The 17,702-nt window shown below is 52.5% G+C and overlaps 1 protein-coding gene across 1 annotated transcript in view; it reads left to right on the top strand.

Moving 5' to 3' along the window:
* The first annotated feature begins 480 nt into the window (after nucleotides 1-480).
* The window catches only part of EDAR (ectodysplasin A receptor), a 62,125-nt gene continuing 44,903 nt past the window's right edge, over nucleotides 481-17,702 (top strand). The window contains exons 1-3 of the mRNA XM_029051140.2: nucleotides 481-597; nucleotides 3,895-4,017; nucleotides 8,836-9,017. Coding sequence (XP_028906973.1) covers nucleotides 547-597; nucleotides 3,895-4,017; nucleotides 8,836-9,017 — 356 coding nt within the window. The 5' untranslated portion in view covers nucleotides 481-546. The remainder of the gene's footprint in view (nucleotides 598-3,894; nucleotides 4,018-8,835; nucleotides 9,018-17,702) is intronic.

Below are 17,702 nucleotides of genomic sequence, written 5' to 3'. Positions count from 1 at the left end.
GGGGAACGGTCTCATCGGACCGGAGCCGCACCTCCGAGCCACCCGGGTGTCGGGTTCGCGCTGAACGACGCTCTTGGCCCTGGGCGCTTACGTAAGGTTTGACGTCTTCAAAGCCTTTTCCGAACATGAAACGATTAGTCACTAACCATTGGGTTTTACAACGGGCCCTTCAAGGTTCTCCGAGGCCCCCGTTCCTGTGGTCCCGGCTCGCCGGCGTGGGCGTCCTGGGTCGGGGCCACCCAATCCGCCCCAAGGGAGGAGAGAATGGAATTGAGCTGGAAGCCCGGCTTTCTTTCTTTCTTTCTTTCTTTCTTTTGGCATGGGGTGCTCCTCCTCTGCTCGGCGAGGGCTGCACAACAGCTCCTTCATCCCCCGCCCCCCGATAATCTGCTCGCGAAAGGCTGCTTTGTTCACCGTTCTGGCAGGAGCGGAGAGAAAAGAGGTCGCCCTGAGCCGGATCGGGGAGGAATTGAACTCACCCCGCTGGGGAACGCTCCCGTGGTGACCGCTGGCTGTGTCTTTTTTCAGGTGAAGAAGCAAGAAAACATGGCGCCCGTTGGGGAGTGCAAATGGACCTCCCTGCTTCCCTTCTTGGTGGTAAGCCTTCCCCGATGCCTACGCCCCCATCTCCATCTTCCGTCCGCTCGCACCGAGGATTCCCCTCCCGGTTGATGACCGGCCCGTAGGTCTTCTCCGGGCCTCGGTTTTCTCATCTGCAAAACGGGGGTCCGGTACCCGTTGGCCCGCCCGCTTAGACCGGGAGCCCCACGTGGAAGGGGAACAGTGGTCCGATACGCTTTTCCCGTATCTGCCGCAGTGCTCGGTACAGTGCTTCGGCGCGTCGTAAGGATTGACGAATCACTGTTATTTACGGTTTGGAAGATCTGTCAGGAGTCCATCCTAGTTTTCCCCGGAGTCAGTGGCAGTTGGGATTGGAGAGGAGGGAGGTGACACCACCTCAACCCCAACCCCGACGGTTACGGAACTCTCGTGCTCCGCAGCTGAATCCCAGGCCATGGAATAATAATGATAATAACAATGTCGGTATTTGTTAAGCGCTTACCATGTGCCGAGCACTGTTCTAGGCCCCGGGGGAGATACAGGGTCATCAGGTCGTCCCACGTGAGGCTCGCGGTTAATCCCCATTTTCCAGACGAGGGAACTGAGGCCCAGAGAAGTGAAGTGACTTGCCCCCGGTCACACAGCTGACGAGCGGCAGAGCTGGAAGGAACCAGATAATCATAATTATCATCACGGTATTTCTCAAGTGCTTACCATGTGCCAGGCACTGTACTAAACACCGGGGTGGAGACGAGCAAATCGGGTTGGACACAGTCCTTGTCCCACGCGGGGCTCACGGTCTCAATCCCCAGTCGACCGATGAGGGAACTGAAGCGCGCAGAAGTGAAGTGACTTGCCCACGGTCACACAGCTGACAGGAGTAAGATAATAATTAGGCTATCTGTTAAGAGCTTACTATGTGCCAAGCACTGTTCTAAGCACTAGGGTAGATACAAGGTAAGCTGGCTGTCCCACGTGGGGCTCACACTGTGGGCAGGTCCCTTCACTTCTCAGTGCCTCAGTGACCTCATCTGGAAAATGGGGATTAAAACTGTGAGCCCCGCGTGGGACAACCCGATTCCTCTGCGTCTGCCCCAGCGCTTAGAACAGTGCCCGGCGCATAGTAAGCGCTTAACAAATACCAACATTATTGTTATTATTAATCCCCATCTGACAGATGAGGGAACTGAGACACACAGAGGTTAAGCGACTCGCCCAAGGTCGCACAGCAGACAAGCGGTGGAGCCGAGATTGGGACCCAAGACCTTCTGACTCCCAGGCCCCGTGCTCTAGCCACTAGGCCCCGTTGCTTCTCTAATACCATCCTTGGCCTCGCGGCGGAGATTTATAATAATAATTATTATTACAGTACTTGTTAAAAGCTTACTATGTGCCAAGCACTGTTCCAAGCACTGAGGTAGGTACGGATTGATCAGGTTGGACACAGTCCCTGTCCCACATGGGGCTCACACTCTGAATCCCCATTTTACAGGTGAGGTAACCGAGGCACGGAGAAGTGCGGGTCATTCCATAGCATTCATTGAGCGCTTCCCGTGTGCAGAGCACCGTACTAAGCGCTTGGGATGGACAAATGGGTAACAGATAGAGACGGTCCCCGCCCTCTGACGGGCTTACGGTCTACCCAAGGTCACACGGCAGACGCGTAGAGGAGCCGGGATTAAAATCCGGGTCCTTCTGAATCCCGGGCCTGTGCGCTATTCAGTAAGCCACGCTTGCTCCTCTAGATTTCTCCTTCCTGCAGTTACCCCGCTACGTGACTGGCGCTTTCTCCACAGGCTGAAAGGTGAATCGGGCGACGAGGTGACTGCGGGGAGGGAGAATGATAATGTTGCTATTTATCAAGCGCCGACTACGTGCCGAGCACCGTTCTAAGCACTGGGGGGGGGAGATCCGGGGTCATCAGGCTGTCCCACGTGAGGCTCCCAGTCTTCATCCCCATTTTCCAGATGAGGGAACTGAGGCCCAGAGAAGTGAAGTGACTTGCCCACGGTCACACGCACTCTACTGAGTGCTGCGGGAGACGGAGGAAAGTTGTACATTCCAAGCGCTTAGGACAGTGCTCTGCGCACAGTAATACAATTCCCTCACCCCGCACGCCACTCCAAGGGGGGGGTCTTAAGCTTGCCTCGGTGAAATGAGCCAGTCTGGGTCATCAGGGAGGAAGATTCCCTGAAAGAAAAAGAAGCTGTCATCTGAGCTAAAGGAGAAAGGAAGAAGGAGTGCCGAGAATAATGATGTTGGTATCTGTTAAGCGCTTACTATGCGCCGAGCACCGTTCTAAGCGCTGGGGGAGATACAGGGCCATCGGCTTGTCCCGCGTGAGGCTCACGGTTAATCCCCATTTTACAGATGAGGTCACTGAGGCCCAGAGAAGTGAAGTGACTTGCTCACAGTCGCCAAGCTGGCAAGCGGCAGAGCCGGGATCCGAACCCATGACCTCTGACTCCCGAGCCCGGGCTCTTTCCACTGAGCCACGCTGCTTCGGGGCCACCTGTGGCTAGAGATCGGGGGCCTGGGAATCAGAAGGACCTGGCTTCTAATCCCAGCTCCGCTATTTGTCTGCTCTCTTACCTTCACTTCTTTGTACCTCCGTTATTATAATAACGTTGGTATTTTCTGAGCGCTTACTAGGTGCAGAGCCGTGTTCTAAGCGCCGGGGGAGATACAGGTCGTCCCACGTGAGGCTCACGGCTAATCCCCATTTTCCACGTGAGGTCACTGAGGCCCAGAGAAGTGAAGTGACTCGCCCACAGTCCCACAACTGACAACAGCAGAGCCGGGATTGGAACCCATGACCTCTGACTCCCAAGCCCGGGCTCTCTCTCCACTCCTCCTCATCTGTAAAATGGGGATTCATTCATTCATTCATTCATTCATTCAATAGTATTTATCGAGCGCTTACTATGTGCAGAGCACCGTACTAAGCGCTTGGAGTGAACAAGTGGGCAACAGATAGAGACGGTCCCCGCCGTCTGACGGGCTTACGGTCTGATCGGGGGAGACGGACGGACGAGAACGATGATTTATGAGGCCCGGGGGTCCCGGGCCTGTATCCAACCTGATTAGCCTCTATCTACCCCAGCGCTTAGTACGGTGACTGCCACATAGTGAGCCCTTAACAAATACCATTTAAAAAAAAAGTGAAAATCTCCAGGCTCTAGACTCCCGGGGATTAACGGATTTCCAGAGAGGCGGCCGGTCTGGGTGGGCGAAGGTACCCGTCCTCCTCCCTCCTCCTCGGGGGGAGAACGTCCCGGGATTGGAAAGAGAATGCGGGGGCCCCGACATCCAACGTCGGCTCTGTGGCGACAGGTGTCTCTGATGTTCACGGCGCGGGCGGAATATTCCAACTGTGGAGAGAATGAATACTACAACCAGACGACCGGCATGTGTCACGGCTGCCCGCAGTGTGAGCCGGGAGAGGAACCCTATATGGTAAGTCCCGCCTTTCCTCTTTCTCCCATTTTCCCTGGCCGGACCCCCGACGGCATCCCAGCTAGTCTCCCCGTCTAGACCGTGAGCTCGTCGTGGACAGGGACGGCGACTACCAACTCCGTCTGTACTCTCTCGAGCGTGAGTGCTCAGTAAATACCATCGACCGATCGATCGATCCGTCGGTGGGCGCCAGCTGCGAAGTCATGGCCCGGAGGGGAAAATTGGCCCCAGGAATTAGCTGACCCTCCGCCTGCGTATTAACAGATAAGTACGCAAATACACACGTGCACACACACACGCTCATCCCCCACTTGCCGTGTCAACATTTCCATGCCACCTAAGGATTTTAGAACTCCCCTCCTCCGTCGGGAAGCGGCGTGGCTCAGCGGAAGGAGCCCGGGCTTGGGAGTCAGAGGGCACGGGTTCGAATCCCGGCTCCGCCACTTGTCAGCTGGGTGACTGTGGGCGAGTCACTTCACTCCTCTGTGCCTCGGTTACCTCATCTGTGAAAATGGGGATTAAGACCGTGAGCCTGACGTGGGACAACCCGACGACCCTCTATCTCCCCCGGCGCGTAGAACAGTGCTCTGCACATGGTAAGCGCTTAACAAATACCAACGTTGTTATTATCATTAGTATTGATGTATATTGCTTGTATCCACTCCAGCACGGAGTACAGTGCCCGGCACATAGTGAGCACTTAACAAATACTGTAATTACTGTTATTATTATTATTATTACATAGCAATATAGTCTATTACTTCCTCCTATCTGTAATAGAAGGTTAATTTTACAGTCTGTCTCCTCTGCTAGTTTGGAAACTCTTTGAGGGCAAGGATCGAGTCTGCTGACTCTATTGCATCGTACTTTCCCAAGCTCTTAGTACAATGCTCTGGTCATGGCAGGTATTCAGTAAATACGATCGACTGATTGATCGATATCTAGGCACCCGCGTTAACTGATTAATACACAGACACCGTTCACAGATACCGTGACTTGGAGGTTGTGTTTTTATTCCTCCTGGAGACTGTATACTCCCTTTGGGCAGGGAACATGTCTACAAACCCTACTGTAATATTCTTTCCTAAGCACCTAGTCCGCAGAGAGTAAGCACTCAATAAATACCATTAATAATAATGTCGGTATTTGTTAAGCGCTTACTATGTGCGGAGCACTGTTCTAAGCGCTGGGGGAGATACAGGGGAATGAGGTTGTCCCACGTGAGGCTCAGAGTCTTCATCCCCATTTTACAGATGAGGGAACCGAGGTACAGAAAAGTGAAGTGACTCGCCCACAGGCACACAGCTGACAAGGGGCAGAGTCGGGATGCGAACCCATGACCTCTGACTCCCAAGCCCGGGCTCTTTCCACTGAGCCATGCTGCTTCTCTAATAAATGGTGGTATCTGTTAAGCGCCTACTATGCGCACACCACTGTTCTAAGCGCTGGGGGATACAAGGCGATCAGGTTGTCCCACGTGGGGCTCACGGTTTTAATCCCCACTTTCCAGATGAGGTCACTGAGGCACAGCCAAGTGACCCGCCCACAGTCACCCGGCTGACAAGGGGCAGAGCCGGGAGTCGAACCCACGACCTCTGACTCCCAAGCCCGGGCTCTTCCCACTGAGCCACGCCGCTTCTCTATTTTGATTTGATTAAGGAAAATTCACACTCTAGTTCTCATCCATTCTGCTGTTGAGTGAGAATGCCCACAAGTAATTTCTTCCAGTCGGTCAGTCGACTGTATTTATTGAGTGTTCACCATGTGCAGCGCACACAGAGAGTACAACGTAACGGAACTGGTAGCCACGTTCCCTGCCCACAGTGAGCTTAGAGTCTAGAGCCCGCCACGTTCAAACAGGTTCACTTTACGATTCCTTAGCAACCTTCTACCCGAAAGTTCATAATGGAAACAACATAGTAGCTCAGGACTGAGTATATAATGAGCTGTTTTCTCTTTTAATAATGATGTTGGTATTTGTTAAGCGCTTACTGTGTGCAGAGCACTGTTCTAAGCGCTGGGGGCTACAGGGTAATCAGCTGGTCCCACGTGAGGCTCACAGCCGATCCCCATTTTCCAGATGAGGGAACCGAGGCCCAGAGAAGTGAAGTGACCCGCCCACGGTCACCCAGCCGACAAGGGGCGGAGCCGGGAGTCGAACCCATGACCTCTGACTCCGAAGCCCGGGCTCTTTCCGCCGAGCCACGCCGAAGATGACGCCGTTAGTAGGACATATATTCATCCCGTGGCGATCACACTGATCTCCTGGAAAAGCCAGGCATCGAGAGGCAGTGACTTGGAAGGCTGGCAAGAAGTCGAATCTTTTGTAATTTCCTCTGCACATACCCAAGTCCTGTTCGGTTTTCGGCCACGGAGCTTCTCTGAGTCCATCTCAATTCCTGGATGGGCAAGGACAGACTAGGTGTAAAGCCCCGCTGCAATTCATTTAACGAGCATGTCCACCCTCTACAGCGAGCGTGGCTCAGTGGAAAGAGCAAGGGATCGGGAGTCAGAGATCATGGGTTCGAATCCCGGCTCCGCCCCTTGTCGGCTGTGCGACTGTGGGCGAGTCACATGACGTCTCCGGGCCTCCGTTCCCTCATCTGGAAAATGGGGACGAAGACCGGGAGCCTCACGGGGGACAACCCGACCACCCTGTATCTACCCCAGCACTTAGAACAGTGCTCTGCACATAGTAAGGGCTTAAGAAATAGCAACATTATTATTATTATCAAACCGAAACTCCTCACCATTGGTTTTAAAGCAGTCGATCCCCTTGCCCCCTCCTACCTCAATGCACCGGGTCCTACTACAACCCAGCCCGCGTACTTCACTCCTCTATCTCTAGCCTTCTCGCTGTACCTCCATCTCATCTATCTCGTTGCCAACCTCTCGCCCACATCCCGCCTCTGGCCGGGAACTCCTTCCCCCCCTCATATCTGACAGGCAATCGCTCTCCTTCAAGGCCTTATCGAAGGCCCATCTCCTCCAACAGGCCTTCCCTAAGTCCTCCTTTCCTCTTCTCCCGCTCACTCCCTTCCGCGTCGCCCTGACTCGCTCCCTTACATTCATGTCTTTCTTCCCCTCTAGACTGTCCACTCGCTGTACGCGGGCCATGTGTCTGCTCATTCAAGCGTTTAGGACAGTGCTCTGCACACAGTTAGCACTCGATAAATGGGATCGACTGACTCGATTGACCCTGCTGCAGAGAGGGCAGGCTGGTCCACCACGATGATGAAGCCGAGTCTTCGGCAGACTCAATTTTGCTCCTGGACAGGACCGTCTCCTTCGTTATTATTATTATTACTATTAAGAGCCGTCGAGTTGTTTCCGATTCATAGAGACTCCGTGGGTGTACGTTCTCCTGAACGTCCCGTCCTCTGCCATAATCCGCAACCTTTCTAACGGTTCTTCCGTTATCGTTGTTTTGGTCTCCGTCCATCTAGCTGCCGATCTGCCTCTTCCACGCTTTCCCTGGACTTTTCTTAGCATTAGTGTCTTCTCCAGAGAATTAGTCCTCCCGATTATGTGCCCAAAATATGCGGAGACAAGTCATTTGGCCTTCCGAAGACCATTTTCCTTTAATTTGCTCTAAAATCCATTTGTTTGTCTTTCGGGCCGTCCGCGGTATTAGCAAAAGCCTTCTCCAACACCACATTTCAAAAGAATCGATGTTCTTTCTATCCTGTCCTTCTCACTGTCCGTCTCCTTCATAAAGGGCCTTAAAAAATAAACTCCACACTCGTCTACCCTCCTTCCCCAGAGCAATCAAAGCTCTTTCCAAAGGAGCATCCATTAAAAGCTGGGGTCCGAGGCCTAACTTGGCAGATGGATCACTCCGCACGCAGGACTCCCCGTTCCCCGGCTGCCCCATCGGTTAAGGATGGGGCCCGGGGCCCAGTCTCGCTTCACGACTTAGGCTGCAGAGGGGACAGGTTGGTCCGTCGCGATAATGAGACCGAGGATTTTTTCACGTGGGCGGTTCCTCCGACCCAGAGAGAGGAGGGAGAGAGAGAGAGGCAGAAAGAGAGACAGGAAGAGAAAGAGAGAGCGCACCCAGCCCCATTTGAGAGTTTGTGATTGCCACGAGCGATCAGATTACGCCCTCCTGCGTCACCCTGACTTGCTCCCTTGGCTCTTCCCCCCTCTCCCCACCCCATAGCACTCACGTCTATATCCGTAATTTTATTTATTTACGTCGACGTCTGTTCACTTGTATTGATGTCTGTCTCCCCCCTCTAGCCTGGGAGCTCATTGTGGGCAGGGATTGTCACTCTTTATTGCTATATTGTACTTTCCCAAGCGGCTAGTACAGTGCTCTGTACGCAGTAAGCGCTCGATAAATACGATCGAATGAATGAATCGGAGCCCTACTTGACAACAGTAACAGCGTTGGCATTCGTTAAGCGCTTACAAATGTGCAGAGCGCCGTTCTAAGCGCTGGGGGAGATACGGGGTCATCAGGTTGTCCCACGTGAGGCTCACAGTCGTAATGCCCATCTCACAGATGAGGTCACTGAGGCCCAGAGAAGTGAAGTGACTTGCCCACAGTCACCCAGCTGACGAGTGGCAGAGCCGGGATACTTAAGAGCTGGCATGGGAACTGAGGACCCTGCAGAAGCGGTGGGTGGGAAGAGAGAAGGCCCGGGGGTCGGGTTAGCTGAGGCGGAACACGCTTCCCGAATCACGGAGAGGGAGCACGGGGCTTCACGGGGGGGCTACACGAGGGGCAACACGCTACCTGAGCCAAGGAGAGGGAGCGCGAGGCATCCCGGGCCCATCCCCGGCTGACCGTCCCCCCGTGTTATTCCATCCCAGACGTGTGGCTACGGCACCAAAGATGAGGACTACGGCTGTGTCCCCTGCCCTTCCGAGAAGTTCTCGAAGGGAGGCTACCAGATCTGCAGGCGCCACAAAGACTGCGAGGGCTTCTTCCGGGCCACCGTCCTGACGCCGGGCGACACTGAGAATGACGCAGAATGCGGGCCTTGTCTCCCCGGGTAAGTACCCGACGAGCTTGAGGGCAGGGGTCGGCTCTCCCTCTACACTTTAGAGTCACCGTGGGCGGGGACCGTCACTCTGTCAGTCGATCGTACTTAGATTGGACGGAGCACGGGTCAGCAGGTCCTGGGTTCTAATCCCGGCCCCGGCCACGGCGTAATAGTAACGGCGGTGTTTGTTAAGCGCTTCCTATGGGCAAAGCACCGTTCTGAGCGCTGGGGGGATACGAGGTGATCAGGTTGTCCCCCGGGGGGCTCACACGCTTAGTCCCCATTTTACAGATGAGGTCACCGAGGCACCGAGAAGTGACTTGCCCAGAATCGCACAGCAGAGAAGTGGCGGAGCCGGGATTGGAACCCATGACCTCTGACTCCCAGGCCCGGGCTCTTTCCGGATATGTGACCTAGGGCAAGTCACTTCACTTCTCTGTGCCTCGCTTACCTCATCTCTAAATTGGGGATAAGGGTGTGAGCCCCACGTGGGACAAGGACTGTGTCCAATCTGATTCACTTGTATCTACCCCAGCACTTAGAACAGTGCTCGGCACATAGTGAGCGCTTAACAAGTACTATTATTATTATTAATAATAATAATAATGTTGGTATCTGTTAAGCACTCACTATGCGCCGAGCACTGTTCTAAAGCGCTGGGGTAGACACAGGGGAATCCAGATTGTCCCACGCGAGGCTCACAGTCTTCTTGCCCATTTTACAGATGAGGGACCTGAGGCCCAGAGAAGTGCAGTGACTTGTCCACAGTCACACAGCTGACAAGTGGCAGAGCCGGGGTTCGAACCCACGACCTCTGACTCCCAAGCCCGTGAGCTTTCCACTGCTTGCTGTGTGCTGAGCACTGTACTGAGCGCTCAACATACAACAATAGAGCAGACACATTCCCTGCCCATAACGAGCTTACAGTCAAGAGGGGGAGACAGACATTAATATAATAAATCAATTTCAGATGTGTACATAAGTGCTGCGGAGCTGGGAGGAGGGATGAGAAAAGGGAGCAAGTCAGGGTGACACAGAATATAATGTTGTTATAGTGCACTCTCCCAGGCGCCTAGCTCAGTGCTCTGCACACAGTAACAGCTCAATAAATACCATTGATTGATTGATAGTAACTCAGTAGTACTCTCCCAAGAGCTTAGGATAATAATCATCATGGTGGTATTTGTTAAGCGCTTACTACGCGCAAACCTCTGTTCTAAGCGCCGGGGGATACCAGGTGATCAGGTTGTCCCACGTGGGGCTCACAGTTTTAATCCCCATTTTCCAGATGAGGGAACTGAGGCCCAGAGAAGTGAAGCGACTTGCCCAAAGTCACCCAGCTGGCGAGCGGCGGGGCCGGGATTAGAACCCACGACCTCTGACTCCCAAGCCCGGGCTCTTTCCACTGAGCCACGCTGGATAGTGCTCTGCACACCGTAACGGCTCAATAAATGTCACTGATTGATCGACTGATCGTTACTAACTCTACAGTACCCTCCCAAGCGCTTGGTACGGTGCTCTGCACACGGTAAGCGCTCAATAAATACCACTGATGGATAGGCTGGACATTTCCTCTGAGGTCACTTGCCTGAGGCTTCTGGCAGAACGGTCGCTTCTCGGAGAGTCGGACCTGGTGGAACGTTAAATGGCCGAGGCCCCGGTCCTTCCTTCCTTCCGTGAGATCTCAAGCACGACGGCCTTGGCCGGGGGACGGTAATTGAGAGCATTTTTACACGAGCGACTAGGGAGTGGTAAACCTAGCGGTGCTTATTCATTCATTCAATAGTATCTATTGAGCGCCTACTATGTGCAGAGCACTGTATTAAGCGCTTGGAACGGACACATCGATAACAGAGACAGTCCCTGCCCTCTGACGGGCTGACGGTCGAATCGGGGGAGACGGACGGACAAGAACGAAGGGCAATAGACTGGGAGCCCGTCACTGGGCAGGGATTCTCCCTATCTGTTGCCGAATTGTACATTCCAAGCGCTTAGTACAGTGCTCTGCGCTATCGAATGAATATTCATTCATTCAATAGCATTTATTGAGCGCTTACTATGTGCACAGCACTGTACTAAGCACTTGGAACGGTCAATTCGGCAACAGATAGAGTCAATCCCTGCCCATCGACGGGCTTACGGTCTAATCGGGGGAGACAGAGGGACAAGAACAAGACAACTTGATCGCAATAAATAGAAGCGGGGGGATGTACACCTCATTAACAAAATAAATAGGGTGATAAAAATATAGACAAATGAGCACAGTGCTGAGGGGAGGGGAAGGGAGAGGGGGAGGAGCAGAGGGAAATAGTAAGTGCTCAATAAATGCTATTGAACGAACGAACGAATGACTTACAATAGAAAACGTCTGGAGGGAGGAAACCCTGCCTGCTTTCAGTCTGAAAATGTCTCCTTTCAAGAAAGTGGATAATAATGTTGGTATCTGTTAAGCGCTTACTATGTGCAGAGCACTGTTCTAAGCGCTGGGGTATATAGGGTGATCAGGTTGTCCCACATTCATTCATTCATTCAATAGTATTTATTGAGCGCTTACTATGTGCAGAGCACTGTACTAAGCGCTTGGAACGGACAAATCGGTCACAGATAGAGACGGTCCCTGCCCTCTGACGGGCTCACGGTCTAATGGGCGGAGGCGGACAGACGAGAACAATGGCGATAAATAGAATCGCGGGGATGAACATCTCATTAAAACAATAGGAAATAAATAGAATCGAGAGCAAATAAATAGAATCAAGAATAAATAGACTCAAGACAATATTAATAATATAATAATAATAATAATAACGTTGGTATTTGTTAAGCGCTTCCTGTGTGCAGAGCACTGTTCTAAGCGCTGGGGGAGATACACAGGGGAATCAGGTTGTCCCGCGTGAGGCTCACAGTTCATCCCCATTTTCCAGATGAGGTAACTGAGGCCCAGAGAAGTGAAGTGACTCGCCCACAGCCACACAGCTGACAAGTGGCAGAGCCGGGAGTCAAACCCATAACAATAACAACAATAGAATCGAGATCCAATATTAGCCACTATAATAGCCAAAATCCCAGCTCCCTTTCGACTCCTGAATGCTTTAGATGGCATTTCTCTTTGCCGTCTTGTATTTTCACATCTTCACTTTCAGGGGAGAGGAGCCTCAAGGATTCTTACGGTCAAGGCCCTTAGGTTTTCAACAATTTCCACCCAAGATGACACAGAGTCTTGCCTCGGCGGTTCCACGTCCCCCTGCTGTCTTCGCCGCCGAGGTGGGGGAGCATATTTGATGTCTCATGAAAGCACCCGCCCTTTTCCCTTAGACAGTGTGGACAGGAGTAAAATGAAAGTAATAATTTTTAAAATCAAAGTATTTTAAGGACTTCATATATACCAATAATAATAATAATAATAATAACTGTGGTATCTGTTAAGTGCTTACTACGTGCCAGGCACTGTACCAGGAGCTGGGGTGGACACAGGCAAGTCGGAATGGACACGGTCCCTGTCCTGAATGGGGCTCAGTGTCTTAAACCCCATTTGATCTTAATCCCCATTTGATCTTAATCCCCATTTTACAGATGAGGGAACTGAGGCACGGAGAGCTGAAGTGAAGTGAGCGAAGTGAGTGAAGTGAAGCCGAGCTGAACTCAGCAGACAAGTGGCGGAGCCGGGATTAGAACTCATGACCCTGTGACTCCCAGGCCCGTGTTCTATCCACTACATCATGCTGCACCAGAGACTAGGGGAGTTACAAGAAAACTGGTCAGACGTGAACCCTATCCCCCGCAGGGCTCGCAATCTATGAGAGAGAGAGAGAGAGAGAGAGAGCAGGTCTAGTATCCCCAGTTTACAGCTGGGGAAACTGAGGCACGGGACGGTTAAGCAACTTGCAGATCCGGAGCAGCAACTTAGCTTAGTGGATCGATTTCGGGCCTGGGAGTCAGAAGGACCTGGGTTTCGATCCCAGCTCCGCCCCTTGTCCACTGCGTGACCTTGGACCAGTCATCCAATCATCTGTGCCTCAGTTCCCTCATCCGTAAAATGGGGATTAACACTGGGAGCCCCATGTGGGACAGGGACTGTGTCCAACCTGATTAGCTTGCCTCTACTCTAGTACGCAGTACAGTGCCTGGCATATAGTGAGCGCTTAACAAATACCCAGGGAAAAAAAGGATCCACTAACGACGTCGGGTGCGGCTTGCCCCAAGGGAAGCCTCCCAGTCTTGACCCTCCCCCAGGCTCCGAGTTTCCAGAACCCAATTTTCCTGTCCCGTGAATGTTGCTGCGAAGATTTCATAGCGTTTTCGGCAGCTTGGTTTAATTAGCTGCGGGCAGGGTGTTTATTTTTTCTAACCCGCCGTGGCTTTTAGCCGGATTCGGGCTCCCTTGTATTTATCTGTTCTGCTCCTCAGGCTCCCTTGCTTCCCCCTCCTCACCTGTGGTTTGGCAGGGCCTCTTTCCCCATTCATTAAGGCCCCCACGGGGTAGCTTGAATAGGGCACGGGGCTTTCTTGGCAGAGGGGTGGAGGGTTTGGACCGAGGAATGAGCACGTGAGAGGAAAGGGGGAAGAGGCAAACCTTTCACACACAACTGCCCTCCGGACCTCACCGTGTGCCTGGAGGCCCCTCGATTTCCGTCGCGGGCCTCCCTCCACCCTTTGGCCAAGAATAGGAGAGCGCAGAGAGCGGGAATAAATGTTCGACCGGCTTTCCTGGGCTCGTCAGAAGACAGAAGTGACCGTGGCCCAAGCCCGGGCCGTTTGCCCTAAGTCTGAGTTGGCTTGCCCCAAGGCCAGGCTGTCTGCTCCAAGTCCCGTTTCCTAGCCCTAAACCCAAGTCGCTTGCCTCAAACCCAGACTGTCGGGTCTAAACCGAAAGCTTGATGTTTGTTCGTTTGGGGTTTGGGGTTTGGTATTTATTAATAGTAATAATAATAATGTTGGCGTTTGTTAAGCGCTTGCTACGTGCAGAGCACCCTTCTAAGCGCTGGGGGAGACACAGGGGAATCGGGTCGCCCCACGGGAGGCTCACAGTTAATCCCCATTTTACAGACGAGGTCACTGAGGCCCAGAGAAGTGAAGTGACTCGCCCACAGTCACCCAGCTGACAGGTGGCAGATCCGGGATTCGAACCCATCACCTCTGACTCCCGAGCCCGGGCTCTTTCCCCTGAGCCACGCTGCTTCTCTGAGCACTCACTATGTGTCAAGCACCGTTCTAAGCCGTGACAAGAGCGCAGGACTGAGAGGAAGAAGACCTGAATTCTAATGCCGACGCTGTCTCTTTCTTTGCGTGGCTTTGGGCAAGTCGCTTGATTTCTTCAGGCCTTAGTTTCCTCATCTGTAAAATGGGGACTACGAACCTCTTTTCCCTCCCCCTTAATAATAATAGTAACACTAATTATGGTATTTGTTAAGCATTTGCTATTGGCCAGGCACTGTACTAAATGCTGGGCTGGATGCAAGCAAATTGGGTTGGACATAATCCCTGCCCCTCGTGGGGCTCACAGTCTCAATCCCCATTTTACAGATCAGGTAACTGAGGCCCAAATCACTCAGGTGAGGAATAGTCCCTGCTCCACATGGGGCTCACAGCCCAAGTAAGAGGGGGAACGGGTACTTAATCCCCATTTTACAGCCGAGGGAACTGAAGCACAGAGAAGCCAGGTGACTTGCCCAAGGTCACAGAGCAAGCTATTAGTAGAGAAAGGATTAGAACTCAGGTCCTCTCATTCCCGGGCCCGGGCTGCTCACTGTGGGCAGGCAACATCTCTACCAGCCAACCCTGTTGTACTCTCCCGTGCGCCCAGTACGGTGCTCTACGCAGAGTAAACACTCAGTAGGTTCTGTTGACTGATTGGTGATCGGTCGCCCTCCGAACCCAGACCGTGATCCTCATAACCAGATCGCTTGACCCAAGTCCAGATTGTAACCTCTGGATTGTACATCGACTGTGGGCCTGGAACGTGTCTACCGGCTCTGAGAGTGTGAGAGAGGAAAGACGGAGAGGGGTGAAAGAAAGGGAAGAGAGAGTGAGAGGGGGAGAGAGAGAGAAAGGGAAAATAGGGAGAAAGCGATGGTGGGAGAGAGACAGAGAAAGGGAAAATAGGGAGCAAGAGATGGAGGGAGACAGAGAAAGGGAGGAAGGGAGGGGGGAGGAAGAAGGGGGAGAAAAGGAGAGACAGAGACAAAGACAGAGGGGGAAGAGAGAGGCAGAGAAAGAGGGAAAGAGAGAAACAGAAACAGAGGAAGAGAGAGAATCAGCCCAGCTTGGGACCTTTTTATTGCCTGGTGGGGTTAATGTGGACACCGGGCACTCACGTTTGGCCTTCTCAGAAAGATGTTTAGAGTATCGATTAATGAATGCTTATAAGTGGATCAAAGACCAGATATTTGTCACCGTGATGGAATTGGGAGAGCACCGTCTTCATTTAGCACTGGGAGTGTTTTTTTGGAGGTGCTCGGTCCCTCCGGACCTCCAAGTGGACAGTAACAGCAGCAGGACTCGCTCCCGGGGCTTCTCTGGGAACCGCGAAAAGAACCGGTAAACAACAACAACGGAAGACCCAGGCACGCGGCCCTATTAGTCATAGCTTGCACTGTCAGAAATGAACGATTAGACCGCGAGCCCGTCAAAGGGCCAGGGACCGTCTCTATCTGTTGCCGACTTGTTCGTTCCAAGCGCTTAGTACGGTGCCCCGCACCTCTTTGCTTTACTTAATCTACTTTTCAGGTTGTGATAAATGGCTTCCAGGCCCACGGCTGCGGGTTGATGTTTATGGAGCTCTGGCGTCTCTGAGATCAGCCTTTCGGACAGACCGAGGGGCAAGGGCAGAGGCCGAGAATGTCTTCTCTCTAGGCCTGCCAATCAATCGGCCGTTTTTATTGAGCATTTATTGTGTGCAGAGCACTTTTTTTCATTGTATCTGTTAGGCGTTTACTATGTTCCAGGCACTGTACTAAGCTCTGGGGTAGATACAAGCAAACAGGGTTAGACACAGTCCCCGTCCCATGTGGAGCTCCCAGTCTTAATCCTCATTTTACAGATAAGGTAACTGAGGCACAGAAAAAGTGAAGTGACTTGCCCAAGGTCACAGCGCACACGAGTGGCGGAGCCGGGATTAGTTCACCCTGACCTTTTGACTCCCAGGCCCGGGTTCTATCTTGTACTGAAGTGCTTGGTAGAGTCCAATATAATAATAATTATGGTATTTGTATGTGTTAAGCGCTTACTGTGTGCAGAGCACTGTTCTAAGCGCTGGGAGAGATGCAGGGTCATCAGGTTGTCCCACGTGGGGCTCAGATTTTTTAATCCCCATTTTTATAGATGAGGTAACTGAGGCCCCGAGAAGTTAAGTGTCTTCCCCAAGGTTACACAGCAGACGAGTGGCGGAGCCGGGATTAGAACCCACGACCTCCGACTCCCAAGCCCGTGCTCTTTCCACTGAGCCACGTTGGACCCTGGTCTCTTCTATCAATAAATCATCGAAGCCACGCTGCTTCTCAATATGACCGAGGCGGTAGATACGTTCCCTGCCTAAGAAAGAGGCTTTCTTCCCTAACAGCTTCCTGGATAGATGGGAGCTTGGGGGGGGGGGGGTTAAATAAGTGATTCAACCATTATTATCTAATAAATCATTCGATGATTTATCGATTGAAGAGACCAGGGTCCAACGTGGCTCAGTGGAAAGAGCACGGGCTTGGGAGTCGGGGGTCGGGGGTTCGAATCCCGGCTCTGCCACTTCTCAGCTGGGTGACTGTGGGCAAGTCATCTCACTTCTCTGGGCCTCAGTTCCCTCATCTGGAAAATGGGGATTCACTGCGAGCCTCCCGTGGGACGACCCGATGACCCTGTATCTACCCCAGCGCTTAGAACGGTGCTCTGCACATAGTAAGCGCTTAGCAAATACCAACATTATTAAGTTAAAGGATGTTGTTGTCCTAGGCCATGGATTAGAATACAAAGGCCGAGAAGAAAGGAAAGGAACCTAAGAGGACAGGAAAGAGTGGATAGCTGGAGTGGGGAATAATAATAAATTATGGCATTGTTAAGCATCGACTATATGCCAAGCACCGTTCTAAGTGCTGGGGAAATAATAATAATAATAACAATAATAATGATGATGATGATGATGGTATTTGTTAAGCTTACTATGAACCCAAAAAAAATGCTGGTATTTGTCACGCGCTTACTACGTGCAGAGCACTGTTCTAAGCGCCGGGGCAGATACAGGGGAATGAGGTTGTCCCACGTGAGACTCACAGTCTTCACCCCCATTTTACAGATGAGGGAACCGAGGCCCAGAGAAGTGAAGTGACTGGCCCACAGTCACACAGCTGACAAGGGGCAGAGCCGGGATTAGAACCCGCGACCTCTGACTCCCAAGCCCGGGCTCTTTTCCACTAAGCCACGCTGCTTCTCTGATTCAAGTTGATCAGGTCAGACCCAGTCCCTGTCCCACAGGGGGCTCACACTCTTATCCCCATTTTACAGATGAGGTAAGTGAGGCACAGAGGAAGGGAAGTGACTTACCCAAGGTCACACAGCAGACAGGTGGCAGAGCCGGGATTAGAACCCACAACCTTCTGACTCTCCGGCCCGTGTTCTATCCACTTGGCCCAGTGACTTGTGGGCAGGGAATGTGTCCGTTCATTGCTGTGTCGTACTCCCCCAAGCACGTAATACAGCGTTCTGCACGCGACA

Source organism: Ornithorhynchus anatinus, chromosome 2 (assembly GCF_004115215.2).
Source record: "Ornithorhynchus anatinus isolate Pmale09 chromosome 2, mOrnAna1.pri.v4, whole genome shotgun sequence".
Lineage (NCBI taxonomy): Eukaryota > Metazoa > Chordata > Mammalia > Monotremata > Ornithorhynchidae > Ornithorhynchus > Ornithorhynchus anatinus.
This window is presented reverse-complemented; position numbering and strand designations above follow the sequence as displayed.